Source organism: Hyaena hyaena, unplaced genomic scaffold (genome assembly GCF_003009895.1).
Source record: "Hyaena hyaena isolate Hyena2069 unplaced genomic scaffold, ASM300989v1 scaffold_674, whole genome shotgun sequence".
Taxonomy (NCBI): domain Eukaryota; kingdom Metazoa; phylum Chordata; class Mammalia; order Carnivora; family Hyaenidae; genus Hyaena; species Hyaena hyaena.
The window spans coordinates 320,833-346,985 of record NW_024081309.1 but is presented as its reverse complement, the minus strand read 5'-3'; the positions used below and the strand labels follow the sequence as shown (position 1 = coordinate 346,985).

The window sequence follows — 26,153 nt, the reverse complement described above, 5'->3', positions numbered from 1 at the left end:
TGAGAAGGCCTTAAATACTCCAGTCTGTGATTTTCCTGAATAAAATGATAGACTTCACTTATGCCTAAGGCTGAATCTGAGAGATTTTTTTTTCTCCCTGTGTTCATAGCATCTGGTACATTTCACTTTGGTTAGGCAAAAATAAAATGTTTAACTTCATTTATGAAAAACTCAATACTTTTAAAAGTTTAACATTTTAATTCGAAACAGTTCGTATGGCCTGTTCAGTGGAAGCTCAGATAAGCAAAGTGCAATAAACAGAATGAAGTATCACACATAAGTCTCTGTATAAATCAACATGAAAAGATATCCTACATATTTGAAATGGAAAAAGCAAACTATAAAATAAGCACAGTGAGTCCACTGTCAAACAAATTTTCTTAAACTATTTTGTAGTATTATTTTTGCAAATGTTTTGTTTTTGTAATATAAAAACAACAAAATTAATGATAGTGTTCAAAACATATTTACTAAATCATTTTGAGGTTGATTTGTAGAAGATAATTTCAGCAAATAAAATGTTTAATGTAAAACTGTGGTATACAATGTACTGGGCTCAAAAAAAAGTCTTATTTACAAGTTAAGGAAGAAAGGAATTTCTCTTAATTAACATAGGTTTCAGAAAAAACATTCTTTATTATTTACTAGCATAATAAAATGGATTTCCTAAGAAAAGTTCAAGTATCCAGTGAAATGTTAAACGGTGAACCAAAAGTGGTTTTCAATCATATTCAGAAAATCTAATATGTTTGCTTGCTTGTTGAGTCTTTGCCAGTCTAATCTTTTCAGCTTTGGTGATTAACTACGGAGAAAGAAATTAGAAATTAGAATGTATTGGATACTTAAAAAGATAATTATGAGTAAAAAAATTCCACAACTATCAATCAGGTTGAATAAAATTTTTTTAAAAGAGGGAGAGGTAGACAAATAAGATAAATTAAGCTTAATCCAAATCAATACAGAAAGAACTATTCAGGATTATGGTTTCTTAAATATAACAGATAATAAATCTGAGAATTATTTAAAACACTATCACTTAAGTTTCACATTATTAAAAATTTTTCAATTGAAAACAGCCACTCCACGCTGGCAGTTTTTTTTTTTTTTTTTTTTTTAACCTTTTAGGACGGTTCAGGGTCCATAGTGGTTAGTTGTTTCATACCCCCTTGGACTTGAGTATTAATTACCAAGACATTTCTTAAAGGACATGTGGTCCTAACTTATTATATTATGTGTGTGAACTCATGCATTATTGTAGTGAAACAATATATTTTGGGGTGTGTGTTACATAAAGGTTTGCTTACAAATCTGAAGATTAAAATATTCTACGTAAGGATCTGCTCTTAAGAGAACTTCTTACTTAGCACACTCTTAACGAAATACTTTAGTATTTTTAAAGGCAAATGAAATTATATGGAATGTAGAACACTGTTTAAGATGTCAAAATATTCCAAGAGTTTTCTTGATGTAGAAATTTTAAATATCTTATTGTAGATTTGAGGAAATGAAAATCTTACTCCCTTAAAAAATAGATTCCAGGGGCCCCTGGGTGGCTCAGAATGTTCGACATCCAACTTCAGCTCAGGTCATGATCTCATAGCTCATGGGTTCAAGCCCTGCGTCAGGCTCTGTGCTGACTGCTCAGAGCCTGGAACCTGCTTCGGATTCTGTTTCCCTCTCTCCCTTCCCTGCTCATGCTAGGTCTGTCTCTGTCTCAAAATAAATAAACATGTAAAAAATAAAAATAGAAAAAAAAATAGATTCTAGTAATTATTCACCAGAGTTTTCGTTAAAATGTTTGGGGACTGTGGCCATTGGTGGGAAGTCACTTTTATTTAGTTTTTAGTTTCTTAAAATGTTTACTAAACATTAAAAGTTTACTTTAAAGAACAAGAGTCAGCATACAGATAGACTGGCTGGACAAGGTAAAAATACAAGTATTTTTAAATGCCAAGGTAACCAAATCGTTTATGATAGAAAACAGTAATAGCCACATGAGGATCACATTCACAAAAGTCATCAGCAAAGCCAGATTCAGGGCTTATATCTATGGAAGTAAAGGTTTATGCTATATATTTAAGGGTTTTATTACTTTGAAAATGAAAATAGGGTGTATTTGTTGAACTGTCTTTCCCTGCTGACTATCTAGCATATCAGTAATTGGTAGAGAAAAGACCATGTTAACTAAATTTCAAATATGCTTTAAAAGCTAAAGACAAATGAGAAAAGACTCACTGTCTCCAGTAGCTGTTATCTAATTTTACCAATGTGCTCAGAGTGATAGGGAAGACTACAAAGGCTAGCGAGAATGAGTAAGACCCTTTCTGGCAGGTACTTCATCATACTGATCTTTTGTGATAGGTCTTAATTTACCCACGCTTGATCTTTATATGTAAAAATACGATCCTAAGTAGAAAATATCTTTTTTCTTTACCTATCCTCTCTCCTCTTTTAATATCGTAGAAACTGACTGGGGCTGAGGAAACTGTCCCGTTTCCTTTTGCTCCCTAACATGAAAATGAAGAACAAGATTTATTACCAGTGCTTTTCTTTGTTCAATTCTGGACCAAATAATACAATACTACTGGGAAACTTTGAACTGTCATATCAGAAAAGTGCTAATGTATACTGTTTTTAGATGCTAATGTTTCCCTAAATATTCAGCTTCCCTTACTAAGGTGCTTGCTCCCATCTCCAGCTATAATGGTCTTCTTCCCGTCAAGGCTTCTGGGCTTTCTGTTGCCTCTGCCTGGAAAGCTGGGCATTTAAGCTCTCGTGTTTAGTGGCTCACTTTCCTGAAGTCTGCTTAATGTCACTTTCACAGAGAACTTCCCAGAAAACCTCATCTCACAATACCCTTTAATTTGAGTTTTATACACAGCATTTGTCATCAGCTGACCTAAACCCTTCATCTGTAGGCTTCATGAAAACAGGGTTTTGTTACTTGCGGCTACATCTCTATTTCTTAGGATGATGGCTGACACAAATCAGCACTCAAAAAATATTAATTAAATGAATTACCAAAAAGGTAAAAAGTAGACTGACATACTAATTATTGTGTTTTCTGTACAATACGCACTTTGTGTGGTTCCTTCTTTTAAGTACATGATAGGAGCCAACTAGCTACTTTCACAGCGTCAGCTAGGATCCTATACTGTTTATGGAACAAATCATGGTAAGGACAAGTCTGGTGGTGCAACAGATAAATGAGATCAGGAAAAAGCTTTCCACCTCAAAAACAGAGGGCTACTCATTGTGTTCCAATACAATTTATAAAATTCCCTAGTCAGTGTTTATTTCCTTGCCTCAAGTTTATTTATGGAGGTCGGATCTTTCTGAAAACACAAAACTAATGCCTAGTTTTAAAAACATACACAATTTAAATGAAATTCACATCAATCAGAAGGATAAGTACTGTTTAACAAAGTGATTTCATTTCAGTTGTGAGCTCTAGAGCAATGATTTTAACATTTAAATAATCTCAAGCAGGCTTTGAAATTAACACCTCATAGACCTAAAAGGGTCTTTAGGGAGGAAGGAGGCCTTCCCACATTTCAGCAAATTCGGTCTGTATTCATGGAAACAAATTTAACAAAGACCAGTAGGAAACCTCCCTCCAAATCATCTTAAATTCCAGTGAATGCTTGGCAATAAAGGCTGATGAAAAACACTTGCTTTTTCATCAATCAATGGAATCCCAAATCAACAAACCTAGGATACAGGAAGTAGTATGATTCTAAGTGCTAACCAGTCACAGAAGAATGCCTATCTTTTTAGATTTTTATTTAATAATACTCATTTTAAAATTTTGATAATAGCTTTAGTTACTATGTACCCTTAATTTGTCCTAAGCACTTAAAAATGTGCTACTATTTATAATAATCTGATTAAAAAGAATGAACATGACAGCTCACAAGCAACAATAAATATTAAGTTACTCAGTATCATTTCAAAGAAAATTATTGAAAGCAAGTCTTATTTTACATTATTTAAAGTATTTAAGCTTGTTAGTTTCACTTGTTGACTACTCTGGAGAAAAAGGAATAAAGCTTATCATTGCTATAACAAACATTAGGCATAAAGTCTCCCAATCTTATCTGTGGTGGCTCATATCTTTAAAAACCACACTCTTAAATACATTGTGTTTTTACCACTAAGACAATCTTTAATTATTTACTACCAAACTACAATACATAGCAACTAGAAATCAATACTGCTTAAATTAAATTGCTACCACCAGGTACAATGAAAGAAAGGAAAACAAAAAACCTCTAAATTAAAATAATGTACCCTGTGGGTAAAATAATTCTAATTTTGTGTATTTCAAAATCCAGAAAAACAAGTATTCTCTCCCACAATTTGAAATGCAGTATATAACATGTAAATCTTTGTCGTCTATAGGAAAACCAAGGTTATTTTAGAACTACACATTACTGACTTCTGGATAACATTCAACTATTTATATTTAAGCTACCAAACAACTATAACAAAAACAAAAAATGAATTGATTACCTTCTCAGTGCCTCTTTTCTTTTCACGAGGCTGATTAAGTTTGGCCTGCCTATCTACCAAAATCTTCTGCCAATACCTCTGCTCATGATCACCTTGAAAACAAACAACAATAATCACTGACACATATAAAGAAACATACTCAAGGCATTAATCACACTTCAATAATAAAACTATGGATGTCTGACTACATTTAATTCTACTTTGTACATACTAGAATGTGAAAAAAAATACTAGTTTATTAACCAAAATGAGAAAGCATAATACAATCATCTCTAAATAAAAGAGTTATTAAAAAAAGACTGAAGTTTTACCGGAAAGGATCTCGAGATTCCAGGAGTGTTTCTTTTTAATTTCCGTATGTGCGTTTGTAACTGCTTGAGCATCCTCAGGGGTTTTAAATCTAGCATGGCATTCTGTATCTCCTTCTAGCAAGTCCACATAAACAACCTCCGAGATTGCAGCCAAAGTATCCTGTATGAGAGTTTAGAAATATTTTAAATAAATAATAAAAATGTCTGCTAGTAATTCTAAAATTATCCCCATGGCTGTGTCAGAATGTATTACATAAAAAAGCCATATCCAGTTTAAAATGAGAAGTAACTATCCTACCTATCATTCTTCCAAAATACATACAGGGGTACCTGGCTGGCTCAGTTAGTACAACAGGTAGGTGACTCCTGATCTCGGGGTTGTGAGTTTGAGCTTCATGTTGAGGCTAGAGATTACCGACATAATCTGGGCTTGAACTCACAACCCTGATAGCAAGAGTCATAAACTCTCTTGATTGAGCCAGCCACACCTCCCCACTTAAAATATACACAAATACTCTTAAAATTGACTTGGACAAAGTTGAAAACGCTAATAAAAACCTTTTTATCAACCACAACCTTAGAATATTAACTAAAATAGGACTACTATACAGAGAGACAATAGATTTATAGAGCAGGATATACAAATAATTTCCCCTAACCCCCAAATCAAGAAGGGGGTTACAAGTCTTGGTTTAGGTGAAATAAGGGATAAAATTGAAAACACAAAAAAACCCAGAATGGGTTGGGAGAGAAGGTGCATTTCCACTCATTTGTACAAAATCCTTTACGACTTAAAATATTTGAAAAAAAAAATTCAACTTTTTCTAACAACGCATGAAAAAAACATTTCATGGGAACCTACAGAAATCCTAGTTTCCTGAGTAGATTTATGGGAATGTAGCTCAAGAGCTCATAGTTTCTGATGAAATACCTGAACAATCTCTTCTAAACAAGTTGTGGTCATCCAGCAAGGAAAAGTTTTACCTATAATGCCTGCTGTGAGGGCAAATTAACAAGATTCCTGCATTCCTAATCAATTCTTCCCAGCATGTTCTGTGATGTAAACAATGCAATTATGCAGGAATGTTATATAATTCTTCATTCATCAATTTCCATTCAGAAAACCAAAGAAATTACTAGAGATTTCCAACTAAAAAAAAAAAAACAGCATTTTACCCATCTGACTTCCTTTACTTTTGACCCAAATTTCAAGCCTCAAAGAATTTAGATTATTTTTAGATGTTGGATTTATAAAGTCTGAATTCCATAAGTGAGCAGTATCTGGAAATATTATTTCATCATAAAATAAGAAAACTTTATTAGTTAGTGATAAAGAATAAGCAGTATACTTAGCATACTGTCTATCTCAAAATTGGCGCTTATTGATTACTAATTACATGAAAAAAATAGAACTGGAGGTAAATATACTTGGCAATTCTTTCCACTTATACTTTAGTATTAAATTTAGACAGAAAGCAAGACAAATAATTGGTATGAAGTTAATGAAATGTGAATATATTAATTGGTAGTGTTCTGTAACTGACTAAGATAGATTTGATTACTAATATTTTAAATATTACCTATCTATCCAGTATAATGTTAGGCTAATCCTGGGACTTAAAATCACTCCTTAAAATGATAAATTAGCCTGGTAATCACATAGGCAAGTTACATAGCAATAAACATCATAACAACTCTTTTTTTTTTTTCCCAGCAAAATGTAAGTAACTACTAACTTTTATGATTTGGATAAGTAACTTTTAACTGGTATATCTTTTAGATAAAAAAAGCTCTTTGATGAATATTACTGAACCTATGTCAGTTATTTCAAATAGCAAACTCTAATTTTTCTTTTAAATCTTTTGCAACCTCACTAACCACAGCTTCATTTACAGCCTCAGTTTTTTTATCCTTCTAATCTGAAATTCTGTATTGTTACCATACTCTGAAATGCAAGCTGGTAAAACCAATTTGGGATTCACCAAATCCCTAATCAATATCGTAAAAAGAACCTAAACTTATGTTAGTGACAGGTACAGGATTTGAAAGGAAAAAGGGTTTCAGATAAAGTGTTTACAAGCTTATTACAGTGAGCAACTTCAATGGTTATGCAAGTTAAAAACTGTGACCAGTAGGAGTCTATGCAAAACCAGAACAACATACTACATGATGATGAATGTCGGTATAACAGTTGAAAATATATTTGCTATGAAAATATATATGCTATTTTACAAAGGAATATGTCAGTAGGAAATACGGTTGTGCTGTTACAAAAGGCTGTTAGGTGATCAAACAGATAAGTACAAAAAGACTGCAGATCAGTAGGTATAGCAATTTGTAAATTATGTAGAACTCTATTTGCACATGCATACAAAAATTTTGTAGCTTTTCAAAATATTTTACACTGCTCTGTAATTGTTTCACATTTTTAAAAACACTCAGTGCAGACTGAAAATAACAAAAAAAAATTTAAGGAATATTAACAAAACCTTTTTTCTCCAGAAAGTCTTTTATTTCTTCTTGGAGAAAAATTTCAATTTCCAAGGGGATTAACAGACAAAAATTACTGAATTTAGTTAAAAAATATGCATATATTATCTCTTTGATACTAAAACAGTTCTGACTTTCCTTAGGTCACAAAATCTTTTAGGAATCTACTGGAAGCTAAAAGCTCTAATGAAAACAAATTATGTTCGCTACAAAAATCAGACAACAGAAGATGATTAAAAATTCATAATAATTTCAGACCAACTCTAATGTTGGTCTGAATACGTTTTGGCATGAAATATCTTCTAAAATCCATTTTCTCTCAAAACAGAAAATGTCCCCTAAAGAAATACTAGGAAAGCATTTTACTCTTTTTATTCTTTTAAGTTATAATGACTACAGTAAAGCTTACTCATTCAACTAATCAACCATTAATGGCACCAAAAAATAAATAAATAAAATTAGCAAAGTGCAGCTCTATAGAAAGATGTTTTAAACTATGCTCATTGAAATTTAATCCAGCAGGGAATTTGAGACTTCACATTTTACTTTAAGTCAAACACAAAAGTTATGGTGGAATCAAATCTAGAAGTAGTTTATTGCAAAGGAACAAATTCTATTGGTTTTGCTTTGTTCTCCATTTTCACACTCGGAAATTTTAAAAAGGGAAGAGAACAACTACCCTTGACACACAAAAGCATTACCCTGACTTGTTTCCTGCCAGGTAGAGGCTCAGTGCTAACAATCTTCACAATCACGCCACTCACAAACTGGGGTCCTGTTGCATTAACCTTTTCCTGGGGACAACACTCTTCACTGTTGGTTTTTTCATTTTCTATTCCAGAGTTAGGAGGTACTCTGTTTGTTTCCATTTTTGACTCAGATTTCATTTGGGATATTGTTTTTTTTAAAGAAGCCATGCTGGCCTTTTGCAGTGCTAAATACTCTTTTTTCAAATCCATCCATTCGCTCCTAAAATGAAAAGAATGTACTTTTGAAATAATGAAAACAGATGGCCAAATAAAAAGTAAATAGCAAAATGTATACATTCACAGTCTCTTGTAATCACTCCTCTGAACTTTTCCTTCTTTAAACACCCATTCCCATTACTTAAGTCCTAAGTCCATCCAGCAAATATGCAAAGGGAAGTTCCATTTGACCCAACGTTCGGATTAAATGTTTTACATTTGACAATTCTTGAATATGTTTCAAATATTTTCCTTTATGAAAATAAAAGTTTTGAATTCATTAACTAGTGACAATTAGTCGTTACTGGGGGGAAAATGGCAGATTATTATTTAAAGATTATTTGTTAAACTGCTTCCAATTTGAGAGATAACATTCCTTAGTATTTACTTGACTCAAAAGGAATTTCTAAGAAGAAAAAAACACCCCATGGAAGCAATTTATTTATTTACATACATTTAACATGTAGATGTCTCTTCAAACAGCTAGAGCTCCTCCAGATAGAAACACAATGCCTCTCCAGGCTCCACAGGAGCACTCATTGTTACTCTAATCTATGCCATCAAACAAGCAGATAGGGGATTTTTTTTTTTTTTAAAGAGAAGGATATCTTGTGGTAATGGTCTTAGTTGTTATTATTGACATCTGTATACTTCAAAAAAAAAAAAGTATCCAGACCCACCCAGGATCATACATTCCCAGAGAGCTGATACATTAGAATAACAAAAACCTCTTGTAATGATTCTCTGAGATAAAAAGGCAAGAGGAATTCAGCAGTTAAGAATAGTATAAATACAAGTGCCTGAAGTCCTTGCCTTTTAACCTTCAAGAGAAGGACCAGATACTTGGAGAGTACAATTCAGGAAGTATCAGAAAAACTTTCTTCCCAAAGGTAAGGCTTTTTTCTTCTTTCCTTTTTTTTTTTTTTCTTCTTACATGGTTTCCACCTTGAGTGGATGGACTCCCTTTAACTTTAACATGGAAGTACTTTCTTTGACTTTTAAAATAGTAAGTGCTTCCATGTTTTAGTAGAAGTGAATCCAAATCCTTCCTCTGAATGTAACAAGTAGACAGGCTCCTTATAGGGCCCAAGGGAATCCCCTTTGCTTTAACATGGGGGTACCTGCTGTGTAAAACAAAAGTAAGTGCTTCCATGTTTCAGTGGAGGTGTTTCCAACTGGACACAACTTTATATTGATCCAGTATTTTCTAAGCTTACTTTACAGGTTAAAGAATGTTCATGATTTCATGTTAGAAGACTAGGCTCCCCACCACTTAAACGTGGATGTACTTGCTTTGTCTCTAAAAAAGTAAGTGCTTCCATGTTTTAGTGATGGTAAGTCTTACTTTTACATTTTAGAGGTTTACAAGGCCTAAGAGAACTCACCATGTAGGGTATATTTAAGCTGTATCTTTAAATTTGTCAAGGAACGCCCTCTACTTTAACATGGAGACGCTTGCTGTGACATGATACAAATAAGTGCTTCCATGTTTTAGTGTGGTGGTTCCGTTTTAATCCTCAATTGCCATCTATACCCATTATGTGTGCAGATCTTGGCTACATGCCATGACTGTTGCTAATATGCAACTCTGTTCAATACAAACTGGAATTGCACTTTAGCAATGGTGATGGAGTGTGTCAATTTTCAACAACAGAACTTGTATCACATACTTACTTTGAAAGTACTCTTAATGGTATAACCTCTTCTCCCATTTTATGCCTCTCTTTGTGTTTTTTCTTATGCTTCCTCTTTGCTTTTAAAAGGGATCCATCTTTTACGTCTCCCGTGTCTTTTTCCTTTTCAGTAGAGACTTCTACATCTTAAAATGTCAGAAGACTAGTTTTAGATTATTATTTTTAATTTTAGATAAAAATTAAGCTTTAATTTGTCAGTCAATACCTTTGTTTTCTTTGGGAACTTCTACATCTTCTGTTTTAATAGTGTCTTTCTGCGTCATTTTCTTTACTTTTGACCTGGAAGTTGGGTGTTCTGCTTCTTCAGAGATACTTCTCTTCCTCTTCCCCGTTCTGACTGTAGGTAAGCTGGATACTTCTGCTCTTTCCCGTTTTTTCTTTTTCTTTGACGGTGGCTTCTGGGGTTCAGTAATTTCTACTTCAGATCCCTCAGATGCGGTCCTGGTTCTTTTCATTTTCCCAATGCTCTCCTTACTCGCGTCAATACTGGACTCTTTGGTCTGGATATTGTCTTCTTTCTTCATTCGGCTTTTCTTCTTCTTTTTCTTTTTCTTTTCTTCTGTAACAATGCTGCATCATTAGTTTTCATTTTACTTGAACTACATTTGTTTACTTAAAATATTAATAGTAATTATATTAAACTACCTGATGTTCCAAGGACAGGAATGGGCTTATTTTTTACTGTCTTAGGAAATATGCCAGGTTTTCTTGGTGCTTCTTCTGGTGGGTTGTTAAGAAACTGAAAATCAACAAAATTTTGTTACTATTTAAAAATATTTGCTAATTCTTTGCTTTTCTTTTTAGGTTCCGGACCTACCTCAATAGCTTTTGCTGCTTGTTCTTTTGTTTCAAATTCCACAAAGGCAAATCCCTTTGGATCTCCAGTAGATTTATAATGTGGTATACTTATATAAACAACATTTCCACATTTCCCAAATACTCTTTCAATCCAACTGTGATTAACATTTTTGGGAAGTAATTCCTATGGTAAATTACAAGCAATATTAAAATAGAAGTACTTTTTCTGGGTCAATAAACTTTTACTTGGATTATTAAAATGTTTCCGTCAATCTTTTGAATGCCAGCACTGAGCTTTTTTTTTTAAAAAAATAAGGGCTTACCACATACACTGTCCGCTCATCCTCATCCTTTGGTCGTTCACCTAAAGGCTTTTTTCTCCTGATTCTGGTGCCTTCTAAGTCCAGCTAAGAAATGGGCACATGAGGTTAATAATTGACATGACATAATTCTGTGATATAATTGTAATAATTCTTACCTCTACAACAGATGAACTTTTCAGTGCTCTGGCTATTAACTTTCCATCTGTGGTCAACTTTTTCATTTTGTTGAAAGACACGAGAAGTGATATGTCAACATCTAATGGAAATGCATAAGTTAGTATTACAGAATGTAAAATCTAAATGACTGCTAAAGGAGGAGGATAAATGCATTTTGGTATAAAATCAATCACACTTCCCTCCAAAAAACTAAGGAGTTTTTAGACTTGGACTAGGGAATATGCTTTGTCTGAATTAACCCATTAAGAATAATACACAGCATTCAAAAACTCAACACTCAATCCCCAATCCCATGTTCTATTTCCCCTGAGCTTGCCAGGAGCTCCACCACACAAACACTGAGCCTGGGTAGCTCAGAGGAGTTTGAGCCCATGGTTTCGCTCAGGTCATAATCTGCTGCCAGCATAGATCCTGCTTGAGAACCTCTGTCCCCATCTCTCTCTGCACTCCCTTCCCCTGCTAGTACCCACGTGCGTGCAGACTCTATCTCTAAAACAAAAATAGGATGTGTGTCTCCAGAATTAACTGAAATCTTTGTCTCTATTTGCTGCCATCCTATGGAAAGTCTTTTAACACTAGAAATATTTGTCCTCTAATGCAAAAAAAGAGGTATAATAGTTTTCATGTGGGAAAATTGAAGAGTGTATGTAATAAATTTTAAGGCAGCATCTAAAAACTATTTCCATGATATGGTGAAGTAAACTTACATCCGTCTCTGGATTTTTCTATTTGTTCTCGGAGAAATCTATCCTTGTGAAGATTTGCATCTCCAAACCAGAAATCCACTTGCTTTGCAATATCTGCAAGCACTTGTTTAACTCGTGACCGTTTCTTTTTTTCCACTTCTTTTTTCTTTTCAGGATTTTCTTCTTCCATTCCCTTTTCTTGATTTCCACTTTCAGTTTCCATTCCTGTGTATTGAAAAAAATATTATAATCACGTGTAATTGGTAATACAGGAAAATATTTCGGTTAGTCTTCAATTCTCTGAAGGGTTAATAGACTCTTAATTCAGGTGGCTGAGGACAAACTGGGTTAACATTTGCAGTCAGCTGAGGAAATTTACATTGGCTTTCTGGTCTGGGTTTTTAACATTTTAATCTTATCTGGAAGTTTTTGATGCATTTTATAATTCAGGACCAGAATATGGTAGTATAATAAAAGCTCTACCAATATCTGTATCTCACCAAACTACACTTCTAAGTCAGTACGTCAAAGTGTAAGATTAAAAGACTGAGACATTTTCCATCTTAACAAACTCGAAAAAAGTTATATTGTTAATCACAGTTTTAAATATACAATCTCCAACGAAATACGTTGATCTTGGTTTTGACTTTTTAAGCATTTTTTTTCCCTTTATTTTCTTTTTAAGTAATCTCTACACTCAATGAGGGGCTTGAATTTACAATCCTGAGTTCAAGAGTCACATGTTCTATGGACTAAGCCAGCCAGGTGCTCCAAAATATTAACTTCTGTTCACTAGACACATAGAACTGGCTTTTTCTTTTCCAGGTGAACTTCCCATCCCAGTGTTTATTTCTTGGACAGCAATTGTCAATACCTCTTTTCTTGAGTTATTTTGTCTCTTCTTTGCTGTACCAGTTATCTAGCTCTTTCTAAAACTTGGCTGGCAAATCTTCAACCTAGGGCCTTCTGAATTTGCTGTTCTCTACCAAACATCGCCTAGATAATATGACTTTGCTCCCTCACTTGCTAAAGTCTTAATGTCACTTCATTTAAAACTGCAAATTTCTGGATACTCTGTATCTCCCCTACCTTATTTTTCCTTTACTGCACTTATGTTCTAACATTATTATATACTTTTAAAAATGCTTATTTGTTTTTGGGAGGAGAGGAGCAAAGACAGAATCCTAGGCAAGCTCCTCACAAAGCCTGACGTGGGGCTCGAATTCATGAATTGTCAGATCATGACCTGAGCTGGAAGTTGGACGCTCAACTGACTAAGCCACCCAGGTGCCCCTACTGTACATTTTCGTACAGTAATGTAATGTTAATGAAATCAGGTTTTTGTCTGTTTTGTATACTGATGCATTCCCATTCCCCTGGCACAGAGAAGTCACTCAAAAATTTATTGAATGAATTGTGGCATCTTCACTGAATCACTAGAAGTACATATACAGAAATGTATAAATGAGCAAAGGCTTATTAAATCGGGCCTGCAATGAGATTTACCCCTATAACATAGTTTTCCCATATTATATTTTCCCAAGCTCCCAGTATACCGTTTTCTTGGGACACAGGAGAGTGAAGACATAAGGGGAGAGTTTTATCTGTCTCCCCTATAGCACCAGGGTGGGAGCCACTATTGGTTGGTATGCAGGCCTTGGACCTAGTGACCAGAAAAACTTATTAGATTGATGGGAAATAGGGGCCAAGGCTTTTACATACCAAGATGATTACATACCAAGATGACCTAAAACATTCTAGTCCTTTGTATGAAAGTCACACATGTCTGTTGTAGGTAAAGGGGGAAAAAGTGGATCTGGGTTAACTGATGAGTATTTTGGCATTTTCAGAACAAGCTGGACCTGATTAACCAAGTACCAATTTTGAAAACACGCAAGTAATGAGGTATTTATTGAGATGCATATAAAATGGAGTTATTTGTCAGAATTAATCATTCAAACAAACAAACCAACCAATCAGGTGTCATTTAGTGCTACAACCACATTCTTCAGCCCATCCTGTCAGGCTTCCCTGGTCGTCACCCTAGTGAAACTGAAAACAGTGATCTCCACTGACTACTGGACCCTTTGGCAATCTCTGCAGTCAAACTAAATATTTTCTTCATCTGGCTTCCAGAAAAGTTTTCCTCTTTCTCAATTTCCTTTTCTGGACCATTCTACTTTGTTCTTCCTTTACCTGCTACCAGAACTGAATTTAGTCCTGGGCTTCCTTCTTACCTCCACACATATCCTTTCAGAGGGTCCCAGGCTTTAAGCTCTTTAGCTCCATGCTGATGTTTCACAAATCGATATATATTCTCCAGCCCTTAGTTCTCCCATTTACTCCCCTCATTCCAACATTCAATCATCCATTTATATCTCTGCTTATTTCCTTAAGTATATCTCATGTGGAAATGGCAAAGATTATACTCTCAAGTTCTAACAAACCACTTTTTGCCTTGTTTTCACCATCCTGGAAAAAGCCAATCACAAAACTGTTGAGAGCAAAAATCCTGAAATCCTCCTTAATTCTTTTCCTCATATGCCAAAATCCATTAGCATTCTTGTTAGCTCTACCTTTATAAGGCAGATTTTGAATATGAATACTTTTAATTTCTTTTATCAACTGGGCCATGCTATCATTGTGTCTTGTCTGAACTACTACAAGAACATAACTTGTGCTTGCCTCTACTCTTCTTCCATTATCATTAGTTCCCTAAATAGTAGGCGGCACAGTCATTTAAATATGTAAATCAGAGCACATCAGTCTCTTGGACAAAATCCTTCAAAGGGTTTTTAATCACACGCAAAATCCAAAATCCATTGATGGCCTACTAAGCAGTATGCTATCTAGCCTGGGGATATCTAACTTCAATTCTTACAATTCTTTCCAACAGGTTCACTCCAACTACAACATATCATTTCTTACACATGCTAAGAGCATTCCCATCTCAAGGTCTTTGCTCTTGCTGTTTCCCTTCCCCACCACATCACAGGGATGTGATAGAGATCTGACCTATTCGTTCAGGTCTCTATAAATGTCAATTTCTCAAAAAGACTTTCTCTCACTCAATCTTAAATGTTCCTTACCTGGCAACCTTAACCCTATCTATCCCCTCTATCACCACTTTGTATCCTTGGATCCTCTTGTTGCTTCTTGGAATTATAATTTGACTGTCTGTCTACCCCACCAGAAAACAAAAACTATGAATGAAGGCAGGGACTTTCGATTGATCACAACCTAAGCACTTGTTAAACAATTAAGTATTTAAAAGACTCTCATGAACTGCAAAATGTTAAGCACTTCAAGTTCTTTTGAAAGGGGATAAGATTATAATTTTTAAATAAGTGGAAGCTAAAGATTATCATTACAGCAGGATCCAATGTTAACTTTTTCTTTTGCAAAAACTCCAAATTAGTAAAGGGCAGACTATCAGCTCTCTAGTTCCTTTCCTGGTCAGAGCCACCATCTAAAGAAACAAAGGACAGCATTGCATAAGTGAAGAGTCACAATTCTCACAAACCAAATTTTCCCCATCATTTTCATCTCAGAGACCCTCCTTCATTCCTTCTCCTAAGGATTATTTTTGTGACTTGGATAATTAAGTTCCAAAACTCTTGCCTAGTGTGTATAACATAGGTCTGCAATTTCTATCTTAAGAAATATATTCTCTAGATAATCAAATACACCTTTGTATTAGAAGAAGATATGGATGACATACAAAGTAGTAAGATAGGATACCATTTAACTTTCCTATGCAATGGCCACTGGAAAATCAGGAAGTTACATGGCAGTACTTTTGTCCCAGTCTTCTTTCTCCAACTCTACCTTCTCACTCCTTCCATAAAGCGTAACCGTTATTATCATTTTATCATTCATCAATCTTTCACAAAGTCCTATCAATTCAACTTCTGGAATGGCTCTTCTCTCCCTCCAGAATTTCTACAACTACTGTTGCTCTAATATGGGAACAGTTTATAAATGGTCCTAGAAATCATCTGTCCTTCTCAGAAGCTGTGTAACTTGTCTAAAACACAGATCCAATTTTATGATTTTAATGTTAAAACTTTCAACATTAAAAATTATTCAGAATTTTCTTATAATATGGTTTAAAAATTGGTAATAAAAAAACAAAAATTAAAAAATTAGTATTGAACCAGTGACATCTAATTGCTATAGAGAGCCTTAAAGAATAAAAGTTACTGTTTAACAATGTCAGTTACTTTACATATATTGTTTTAAATCCTCACAATTACAATCAGGTAGTTTCTTCCAACTTGTTTTGACAGAGGCTTAAAGGTGAAGTGAATTGGCCAAAATTAGCTAGGTAAACAAGTTCTGATAAATTTGATTTCTACCTTTTAGTACAACCTCTTGTAGCCTGTCATCATTCATTCTATCTTCTGATTCAGATATTCTTAACTTAAAGTCCATGGAATTTTGGGTGGGTTTCAAACAGTCTTGCCAATTCTATGAAATTGTAAAAAGGTATATTTTAAAAAGAGAAATTTAAATATAAGTGAATAGAACACGAATACACATCGAATATTTTAAGTAATAAATCAAGGAACTAGTTAAGTAGGATTGTGTGTGTGTGTGTGTGTGTGTGTGTGTGTGTGCGTTCTGTTTTAGGAACTAGTTAAGTATTAAAAAGTAGCCCAGGAGGCACATATCTGGCTGACTGGGTAGACCATGCGACCTTTAATCTCAAGGTCACAAGTGGAGCCTTAAAAAATTAAGTAAAATACCAGTTTAAAGGAGAATTAAAATAAATAAGCAATCAAGAACACTGAAACGAGTTTGTTAATAGATGTAAAACTGGTCAGGGTAAGAACTGCAAAATTAATTTAACTGTAAGACTAATTTCGATTAACGTTTTCTACAATTTACACAAAGTAAAATAACTCAATGACAATGGAAGATACAACCTAGAAAAGTGACCTAGACAATACATACAGTATTATGTTTCTTGGACATTTCACGGTTCTTCATAATTTCCCGACAAAATTATAATAACGCAAAATATTTGGACATGTACATGAATTTTCCTGGGAAACTCATCCATTGCTTTTATCGGTTTTAGAAGAAATGGTATTGTCAAAAACGTTAAGTTCTAGTCACGGCTGACCATCCAACGGTACCAAAACTCCCTTGCCTGTGTGCATGTTTTGAATTAGTCTTTTTGTCTTGTCTTATAAACCTCTATTCAATTTTCAAGACCCACGTTAATTGGCATCTTACTCCCTGTAGCTTTTTAAGACCACTTCTCAGTTAATTGCTTCCGTATTTTCCCTAAAGGGCATCTATTAACGCACTCACTACACTTAACAGTTCTGTCAGCTCCCTTCCGTAACTGATTTTCGTTTCTTTGATGACAAAAACTAAAACCTTGAAAAACAAAATGACTTATCTTCAAAACACAAGCCCTCGCACTAGCTATCGTTTGGCCGCCGAGGCCCACGACGAAGTAAAGCAATTTCCACTTTTGCTATGGCCCGCCTCAGCATCCGTCCTTTCGCAAGGACGTCGCCAAACGCTGAGCGGGACCCCAACCTCCCAACGCCGGACAACGCGCGCCCCCAATCTCTGAAAACTGGAACTACAAGGGCTGCCAAAGGACTTTTTGCGCGTGCGCAGAGAGAACTGACACAAGCAAACTGATGGGTTTGCAGGGAGGGGGCGAGGAGAGAGGGACGACAGATAAAATGGACTGCGTGAAAAAAGAGAAACTGAGACCTCGCTCAACCTGAGCAACACTATCTACAGTCTACTTGGAACTTACTCCGCTCAATTCCCAAAACACAGGGCCGGTGATTGCGTCCTCCAACGTTTTCGTCTCCAGATCCTTAAGGTCCTGGTTTCCGCGTCATAGGACGAGCGACACCGTTCTCCGGTACGCCTCAGAAAAGAGCCCGGAGACGGCGCGTCCGTCGCTGACGTCACAAGCGTGAGCTGGCGCAGGGGGCGGGGCGTCGGAGTTCGAGGCTGGCCTAGGAGGCTCGCAATGAAAAGTTCGGCGGCTTGAAAACGCTGGTTCTAGGGGGCGGGCTGAGCATTGGGTCCTGATCTGCTATGGTCGCGGGTTAGTGACGTCACTGTTTTTCGCGGGAGAAATTCGAAAGTGGATTTTATGCAGTGGACCGGTGAAGTGAACTGTTTTCCCGGGATTGAAGGTGTATAGGCAAGGGGATTTTAAGCGAGAGGCGACGTCACTGATTTAGGGCAAAGAGTGAAAAGAATCTAGATTGCCAGAAGCTGACTGATCCGAGTGCTGTGTGGACCAGGTTTGGGTAGTGACAGTCACACTTGCTCCGAATCCCTGTAAAATTGGTGCCTCGTCTTCGCCGGTTTTCCAAGCCTATGCTCTGCAGTTTTCGCATCCGTGTGAGGACCAGAGAGAGTTTTGCTGTTTGTTCTTATGACTGACAAAGGGGCAAGTCTCATTGCCATTTGGTTAACACAGGATCATGGTAATTATTATCTTGGTAAATGAAGCGTGGGTTTCTTTTGGTTATTTGGACTGACTGGTTTCTTAAACAGGATATTGGGTTCAAGACGCAAACTTTTGAATCTGTGAACCATTTAGAGATTCTAAAGGCCCTGCCTTTTCCAAAAATAAAAGACCAAAAACATCTTGTGGTATTTAAAAGGAAGTGGCACTCATATTTTATTAAGAATACTGAAATCTATGTATGAATGTATAAAGCAGTGTAAGGATGTATGAGTATATATGTGTGTGGGGGGGTGTTTGTATGTGTCTGGTTATATAATCACAACATCTGAGATCTCCATATCACTTCAAAAGCCTAGCACATTAAACTTTGACCCTTTGGAGGTGGATCAACACTTGATGTGGATAGAAAAATTTCTTAAAAGTATTCATAAGAATTTTTTTTCTTTTCAAATTTTTATGTAAGTTATAGTTAATTGACATACAGCACAATATTGGTTTCAGGAGTAGAACCCTGTGAGTCATCACTTGCATACAACACCCAGGGCTCATCCTCCTTAATACCCATCATGCATTTAGCCTGTTCCCCACCTCCCTCCCTCCATCAGCCCTCAGTTTGTTTTCTGTCCTTAAGAGTCTCTTGTGGTTTGTCCTCCCCCCCCATAAGTCTCTGACTGACTTATTTAGCTTAACATAATATACTCTAGCTTTATCCACCTTGTTGCAAATGGCAAGATTTCATTCTTTTTGATCGCTAAGTAATACTCCATTGTGTATATGTATGTATACATGCACCACATCTTTATCCATTCATCAGTTGATGGACAGTTGGGCTTTTTCCATAGTTTGGCTATTGCTGATAATGCTGCTATAAACATCAGGGTGCATATACCCCTTTGAATCTGTATTTTTTTAAATCCTTTGGGCAAATACTTACTACTGAAATTGCTGGATTACAGGGTAGTGGTATTTTTAACTTTTTGAGGAACCCCCATTCTGTTTCCCAGAGTGGATGCACCAGTTTGCACCATTTCTACAAACAATTTAAGAGGGTTCCGGTTTCTCCACATCCTGGCCAACACCTGTTGTTTCTTGTGTTGTTTACTTTAGCCCTTCTGACAGGTGTGAGGTGGTATCTTATGGTTTTGATTTGTATTTCCCTGATGCTGAGTGATGTTGAGCATCTTTTCACGTCTCTTGTTTGCCATCTGGATGTCTTCTTTGGAAAAACGTCTATTCATGTCCTCTGACTGTTTCTTAACTGGATTGTTTTTGGAGTGTTGAGTATGATAAATTTGTTATAGATTTTGGATAGTAACCCTTTATCAGATATGTCATTTGCAAATAACTTCTTCAATTCCAGAGGCTGCCTTTTAGTTTTGTTGATTGTTTCCTTCCCTGGGTAGAAGCTTTTTATCTAGATAAAGTTCCAATACTTCATGTTTGCTTTTGTTTCTCTTGCCTTCCACAATGTGGCTAGTAAGAAGTTGCTCCAGCCAGGGTCAAAGAGGTTTCTGCTTGTTCTCTTCTAGGATTTTGATAGTTTCCTACCTCACATTTAGGTCTTTCCTGCATTTGAATTTATTTATTTATAAAATTTATTTATTTTGAGAGAGACAAACCTGGCATGAGCTGGGAAGGGTCAGAGAGAGAGAGAATCTCAAACCAGCTCTGTGATGCCAGCATGGGTCCTGATGTGGGGCTCGAACTCACAAACTGAAATCATAACTAAAACCAAGAGTTGGACAGTTAACGGACTGAGCCACCTAGGCACCCCCATTTTGAATTTACTTTTGTGTATGGTGTAAAAAGTGGTCCGGTTTCATTTTTCTCCATGTTGCTGTCTGGTTTTCTCAACACCATTTGTTGAAGTGTCTTTTTTCCACTGGATATTCTTTCCTGCTTTGTGAAACATTAATGGACCATATAATTATGGGTTTATTTCTGGATTCTCTATTCTGTCCTGTTGATCTATGTGTCTGTTTTTGTTCCAGTACCATACTGGTGATGACTACAGCTTTGTAATATAGCTTGAAATCCAGAATCGGGATGCCTCCAGTTTTGTTTTTCTTTTTTAGGATCGCTTTGGCCATTTGGGGTCTTTGGCAGTGCCATACAAATTTTAGGATTGTTTGTTCTAGCTGTGTTAAAAATGCTGGTGTTCTTTTGATAGGGAGTGTATTGAATATGTAGATTGCTTTGAGTAGTACAGACATCTTAACAATGTTTTTTTCTTCCAATTCCTGAGCATGGAAAGCTTTTCATTTCCTTGTGCCCTTCTCACAAGGAAAGAAACACTTTCTTTCATAAATGTTCTATACAGTTTTCAAGAGGGTCTTTTACCTCTTTAGTGAGGTTTATTCCTAGGTACCTAATTGTTTTGGTGCAATTACAAATGAGATCGATTCCTTGATTTCTTTTTTTGCTGCTTCATTATTGGTGTATAGAAGTGCAACAGATTTCTGCACATTGATTTTATATCCTGAGACTTTGCTGAATTCATGTATTAGGTCTGGCAATTTTTTTGGTGGGTTCTTTCTGGTTTTCTACATACAATATTGTGTCATCTGCAAATAGTGAAAGTTTGACTTTTTCCTTGCTGATTTGGATGCCTTTTTTTTTTCTTTTTGTTGTCTGATTGCTAAGACATCTAGTACTATTTTTTTACTTTTTAAAAACATTTTTAACATTTATTTATTTTTGAGAGACAGAGAGAGACAGATCATGAGCAGGGGAGGGGCACAGAGAGAGTGAGACACAGAATCTGAAGCAGGCTCCAGGCTCTGAGCTGTCAGCACAGAGCCCAACATGGGGCTCAAACCCACAAACTGTGAGATCATGACCTGAGCCAAAGTCGGACCCGCAACCAACTGAGCCACCCAGGGGCCCCCTTCTAGTACTATTTAACTAGTAATGGTGAGAGTGGACATCCCTGTCTTGTTCCTGACTGTAAAGGAAAAGCTCTCAGTTTTTTTCCCCACTGAGGATGATATTAGCTCTGTGTCTTTCGTATATGGCTTTTATGATATTGAAGTATGTTTCCTCTATGCCTACTTTATTGAGAGTTTTTATCAAGAATTGATGCTATATTTTGTCAAATGCTTTTTCTGCTTCTTTTGACAGGATCATATAGTTCTTATCCTTTCTTTTATTAATGTGTATCACGCTGATTGATTTGTGAAGACTGAACCACCCTTGCATCCCAAGAATGAATCCCACTTGACCATGGTGAATAATTCTTTTAATGTACTGTTGGATTTGATTTGCTGGTATCTTGTTGAGAATTTTTGCATCCATGTTCATCAGAGATATTGGCTTGTAATTTTTCTTTTTAGTGAGGTCTTTGTCTGATTTTGGAATCAAAGTAATGCCGGTGTTGTAGAATGAGTTTGGAAGTTTTCCTTCCATTTCTATTTTTTGGAACAGTTTAAGAAGAATAGTTATTAACACTTCTTTTAAAAAAAAAATATTTTGCGAAGGAAAGTAAGTGTGTGCACCTGCATGCGTGAGGGACAGGCAGAGAGAGAGAGAGAGAGGGACAGAGAGACAGAGAGAGAATCCTAAGTAGCCACCTCACTGTCAGTAGGAGCCTCATGTGGGGCCCAAACTCATGAACCACAACCTGAACTGAAATCAAGAGGCAGATGCTTAACTGACTGAGCCCCAGGTGCCAGGCCAGGTGCCCCAGGCCTCTCTCAATATTTTTAAATACAGTTAGCCTTTTTTTTTTTTTAAGCTAGTCTTTTTCTTATTATCTAACTTACACTTCTGAGAGTATGGCTCTTTACAATTCCTTTTAAATTGTAAATCCCTCAATTAATATCTCAAATTTAGGAAGACAAGGGGATTCATCTTGCAATTCTTAAGTAGGGTATAAGTAATCCTAAATTAGTAAATACCTTATTCCTAATCTATATGTTGTGGTGATCTATTCTTCAGGATTCTGTGACTGACAAATATTATATATAAATTTTATATAAGTTATCTAGTCTAATTCCTGCCTGACATAGTAGGCACTCAATGAATAGTTACGTCATATTTGTGATTATGAGTGCCAGGATTTAGACTGCTTAGTTTTTAAAACTTATTATTTATTTATTTTTAATTTTTTTTTTTTTTAAATTTCTGAGAGAGAGACAGTGTGAGCAGGGGAGGGTCAGAGAGAGGGAGACACAGAATCCGAAACAGGCTTCAGGCTCTGAGCTGTCAGCACAGAGCCTGATGTGGGACTCAAACCCACGAACTGTGAGATCATGACCTGAGCCGAAGTCGGACGCTTAACCGACTGAGCCACCCAGGTGCCCCGAAAAACTTATTATTATTATTTTTTAAAGTAAACTCTATGCCCAACATGGGCTTCAACTCACGACCTGGAGATCAAGAGTTGCATGCATGCTGTAGTGGCTGAGCCGGGCAGGAGCCCTAAACTACTTAGTTTTGAATTCTGAATCTGCCATTTATTTTGTGATCTTGGGCAAATTACTTGCTGTTATGTACTTTTGTTTCCTTTTTTGTAAAATAATGTAAAAATTGGAATCTATACCATAGGGTTGTGAGCATTTAAAGCATGTTAGATGTGTAGCACATAATTGCACTGAACAAGTGATAGCTGTTATTAAAGCAGTCTCCTGTCAATCACTGCCACAGGCCCAGCGCTGTGCCTACACCGTGTAGTCTCTACATATGTAGAATGTCCATCACTTTCAGTGGCTGGGAGCAAGTTGCTGTAAAACAATAGTGAAAGATGTGTTTCTCTGGACGTCTGTTATCTTCTTGGCATTCATTAGGCATTTAGCAATTCCTGTGGGCTTGAGGGGAGGGATGTAGGATATGGGGGTTTTATCTCTGAAAGACAGTGCCTCTGTAGGCCTGTGTCCTGTCCTGTGAGCTGTGTTGTGGGGCAAGTATTCATATCTCGTTTGCCTAATCCCTTATCCCCCCATCGCCATTCAGCAGGCAGAACAATCTCTGTAAAATCTATGTAATCTTATTCTTAAAACCCTACCCTTCCCACTTCCTTTATACAAAGTTCAAACAACTCAGCATAGCATAGAAGGCCATCTGAATCCTATGATTTCTCATTTTTTCAGTCTTCTCTCTCACTATTCACTAGCTTAACTTGACTCTTTAATTGTATTGAGTTCCTTAATCATACCTTGCTGTATCTTTCACAGGCCCTTGTATGTATTGATTACATTTTGGAAATAAATTTCTGGCATCTTCTTTCAGTTATGGTTATTTCAGCTTACAGCTTAGGCATTATGTTCTTTGGGAAGCCTTATTTAATGTCCTTAGATCCAGTTAGGTGTCCCTCCTGTGTTTATTTCTGTCATGGTTTATTCCAGTTACTGATTATCACCCTGCTATACTGAAAATTCCTTGTTTAGGAATAGTATTTTGTTCATTTTAGTACATCAGTTTAGAACAGGGTCTAGCAAGTACTAAGGGAAAGACGAAATAAACATGTAATTTATATATAATATGTAAGTGGTATATTTTGTAGGTATGAAGGGGGATTTGAATCTAGAATTGCAAATTACAGTTTTATTGAATCATCCTGGATGGTTTAGCCCTGTGTTCTCAAACTTAAGCATATATCACTGTCACTTGCAGGGCATGTTAAAACGAAGTACTGGGCCTGACCTTAGCCTTTCTGATTTCATAGGTCAAGGGTGGGACCCAAGACTTTGAATTTCTAACTAGTTCTCAGGTGATGTTATCCTGTTGGTCCAGGGTTCATACCTTTGGAACCAATGCTTTAGAAATTTTTTTCTTTGGCATCTCTATTTACTTCTTCAATTCACCATCAGTAATTTTAGATTTCCAAATTTGCCCACAGTCACAATTTTATCCAGTAGCATAGGACAACTACAGTACTCATTGCAATATTGTTGCAACAATATTGAAAAGATTATTCCTTGCAGAGGAAATTTGTATATTTGTTCCTGGATACTATGATATATTGACTTTAAGATGTAAAAGGAAAAATTCAAAACGAAAGGGGGCCATCTTGTGGTGCCAGTAGCAATTCAGAAAATGGAAAATTGAAGCTCTTTCCATAAGATCTCTATTGTTAGGGGAAGATCATTTTCTGATACATGTTATGGCACCTGGAAAAAGCGTTCCACACTACTACTTTATATATGATATATAGTTATATATTAATATATTAATAGTCTTATTATTTTATGTATTTTATAACATACTATTTTGTATATTTTACTTACTTTTCTCTTAGTTTTTCTTGGCAAATTATTTTTCCACAGAGTAGGGTCACTCTTTTTTTATGCACTTAGTATCAGATAACTTGATTATATCTTATGTTTCCCTTGGTAATTCTAAGAGTCTTAGAACTCTTAGATTTCTCTCTCCTGTCAAGAGTTTGTGGAAAACAGTTGTGTTTGATATTTATTCTTTTCATCAGGCTTGAATGTTCTTTGTTTTCATTTTAGGTGGTATAAATAATTGAATAACCACGGTTATTTTCTGGACCTACCTGGTTTTATAATTTCGGAAGAAATAATGGACAGCCAGGAATTTATTGTGAGTCTTACCAGTTTTCACTATTTCCTTTTTTCTTTTTTTAAAATCTTCTTTATTTTATTATCATTATTTTTTAAGATTTTATTTTCAGGTAATCTCTACACCCAACTTGAGGCAGTAATTCACAACCTTGAGATCAAAAATCGCAGGCCCCACCCATTGAGCCAGCCAAGTGCGCCACTGTTTCCTTATTCTTCCTTCCACATTTCACAAATGTCTCTCTAGGGCTGACAGATTTAACAAACAACCTCAGAACCTAAAAGCAAGACACTTAGTTAAATTTGAATATCAGATAAACAGTGAATAACTTTTTGGTGTAAGTATCCATGTCTCAAATACTGCCTTATGTCTTACCTGGCAACCCTGTCTTTTGCCTACTATTCAGGTTTATTATACAGAATCCTCTAGAACAAACACTTTGTAAGCATTTTGTTAGGACCAGGAAATAATTTCTTTTGAAGAATTGGCAGGCCTCTTCTATCTAGATTAGTGATTCTTTTTTTTTTTTTTAATTTTTTTTTTAATGTTTTATTTATTTCTAGGAGAGAGAGAGAGAGACAGCGTGAGCAGGGGAGGGTCAGAAAGAGAGGGAGATACAGACTCTGAAATAGGCTCCAGGCTCTGAGCTGGCAGTCAGCACAGAGCCCGACGCGGGGCTCGAACCCACGAACCGCGAGATCATGACCTAAGCGAAAGTCGGACGCTTAACCGACTAAGCCACCCAGGCGCCCCTAGATTAGTGATTCTTAAAGTGTTTAGTCTTAGGATCCTTTTATGCTCTAAAAAATTATGGAGGACCCCAGGGAATTTTTGATTATGGAGCTTATGTCTATTGATGTCTTTCATATGGGAAATTGGAACAAATTTAAAAACTGTTTGTTAATTCATTAAAAATAATATATTACATTGAACATAAATCATCTTTTTAAAAAATACAAATAGCTATATTTTCCAAAACAACAACAGAAGAAGACACATTGAAAAGAGTAGCATTGCTGTACATTTTTTGCAAATCCTCCTAACAGTTGACTTAATAGAAGTCTGCTAGATTCTCAGATCTGCCTCTGCGTTCAGTCTGAAATTGAGTCTTGCAGCATTGCATATACATAACCCTGGGAGACACCATTGTGTATGCTCTAAAAAATGAGAGTAAAGGCAGATACCATCACGAAAATAGTTTTGACCTCACAGACCCCTGAAAAG

General features: G+C 35.9%; 2 protein-coding genes across 3 annotated transcripts in view; one reads left to right on the top strand and one right to left on the bottom strand.

Moving 5' to 3' along the window:
- Nucleotides 1-612: 612 nt before the first annotated feature.
- On the bottom strand, nucleotides 613-17,872 carry LARP7 (La ribonucleoprotein 7, transcriptional regulator). 2 transcript variants are annotated; one of them, XM_039217272.1, is made up of 12 exons: nucleotides 17,739-17,872; nucleotides 11,978-12,181; nucleotides 11,249-11,349; nucleotides 11,094-11,177; nucleotides 10,790-10,954; nucleotides 10,618-10,711; nucleotides 10,178-10,531; nucleotides 9,953-10,097; nucleotides 8,015-8,282; nucleotides 4,824-4,983; nucleotides 4,513-4,604; nucleotides 613-802 (listed from the first exon to the last, which is right to left on the bottom strand). In XM_039217272.1, the coding sequence occupies exons 2-12, from the start codon at nucleotides 12,177-12,179 to the stop codon at nucleotides 722-724; spliced, it is 1,746 nt and encodes a 581-aa protein (XP_039073203.1). In that variant the 5' UTR covers nucleotides 12,180-12,181; nucleotides 17,739-17,872; the 3' UTR covers nucleotides 613-721. The 2 variants fall into 2 exon arrangements, with proteins under 2 accessions (XP_039073203.1, XP_039073202.1); XM_039217271.1 differs by lacking the exon at nucleotides 17,739-17,872 and adding an exon at nucleotides 16,315-16,407.
- A 426-nt stretch (nucleotides 17,873-18,298) lies between these two features.
- Nucleotides 18,299-26,153, top strand: part of ZGRF1 (zinc finger GRF-type containing 1) — an 89,480-nt gene continuing 81,625 nt past the window's right edge. The window contains exons 1-2 of the mRNA XM_039217256.1: nucleotides 18,299-18,426; nucleotides 24,860-24,950. Of these exons, the coding sequence (XP_039073187.1) occupies nucleotides 24,930-24,950 (21 nt within the window). The 5' untranslated portion in view covers nucleotides 18,299-18,426; nucleotides 24,860-24,929. The remainder of the gene's footprint in view (nucleotides 18,427-24,859; nucleotides 24,951-26,153) is intronic.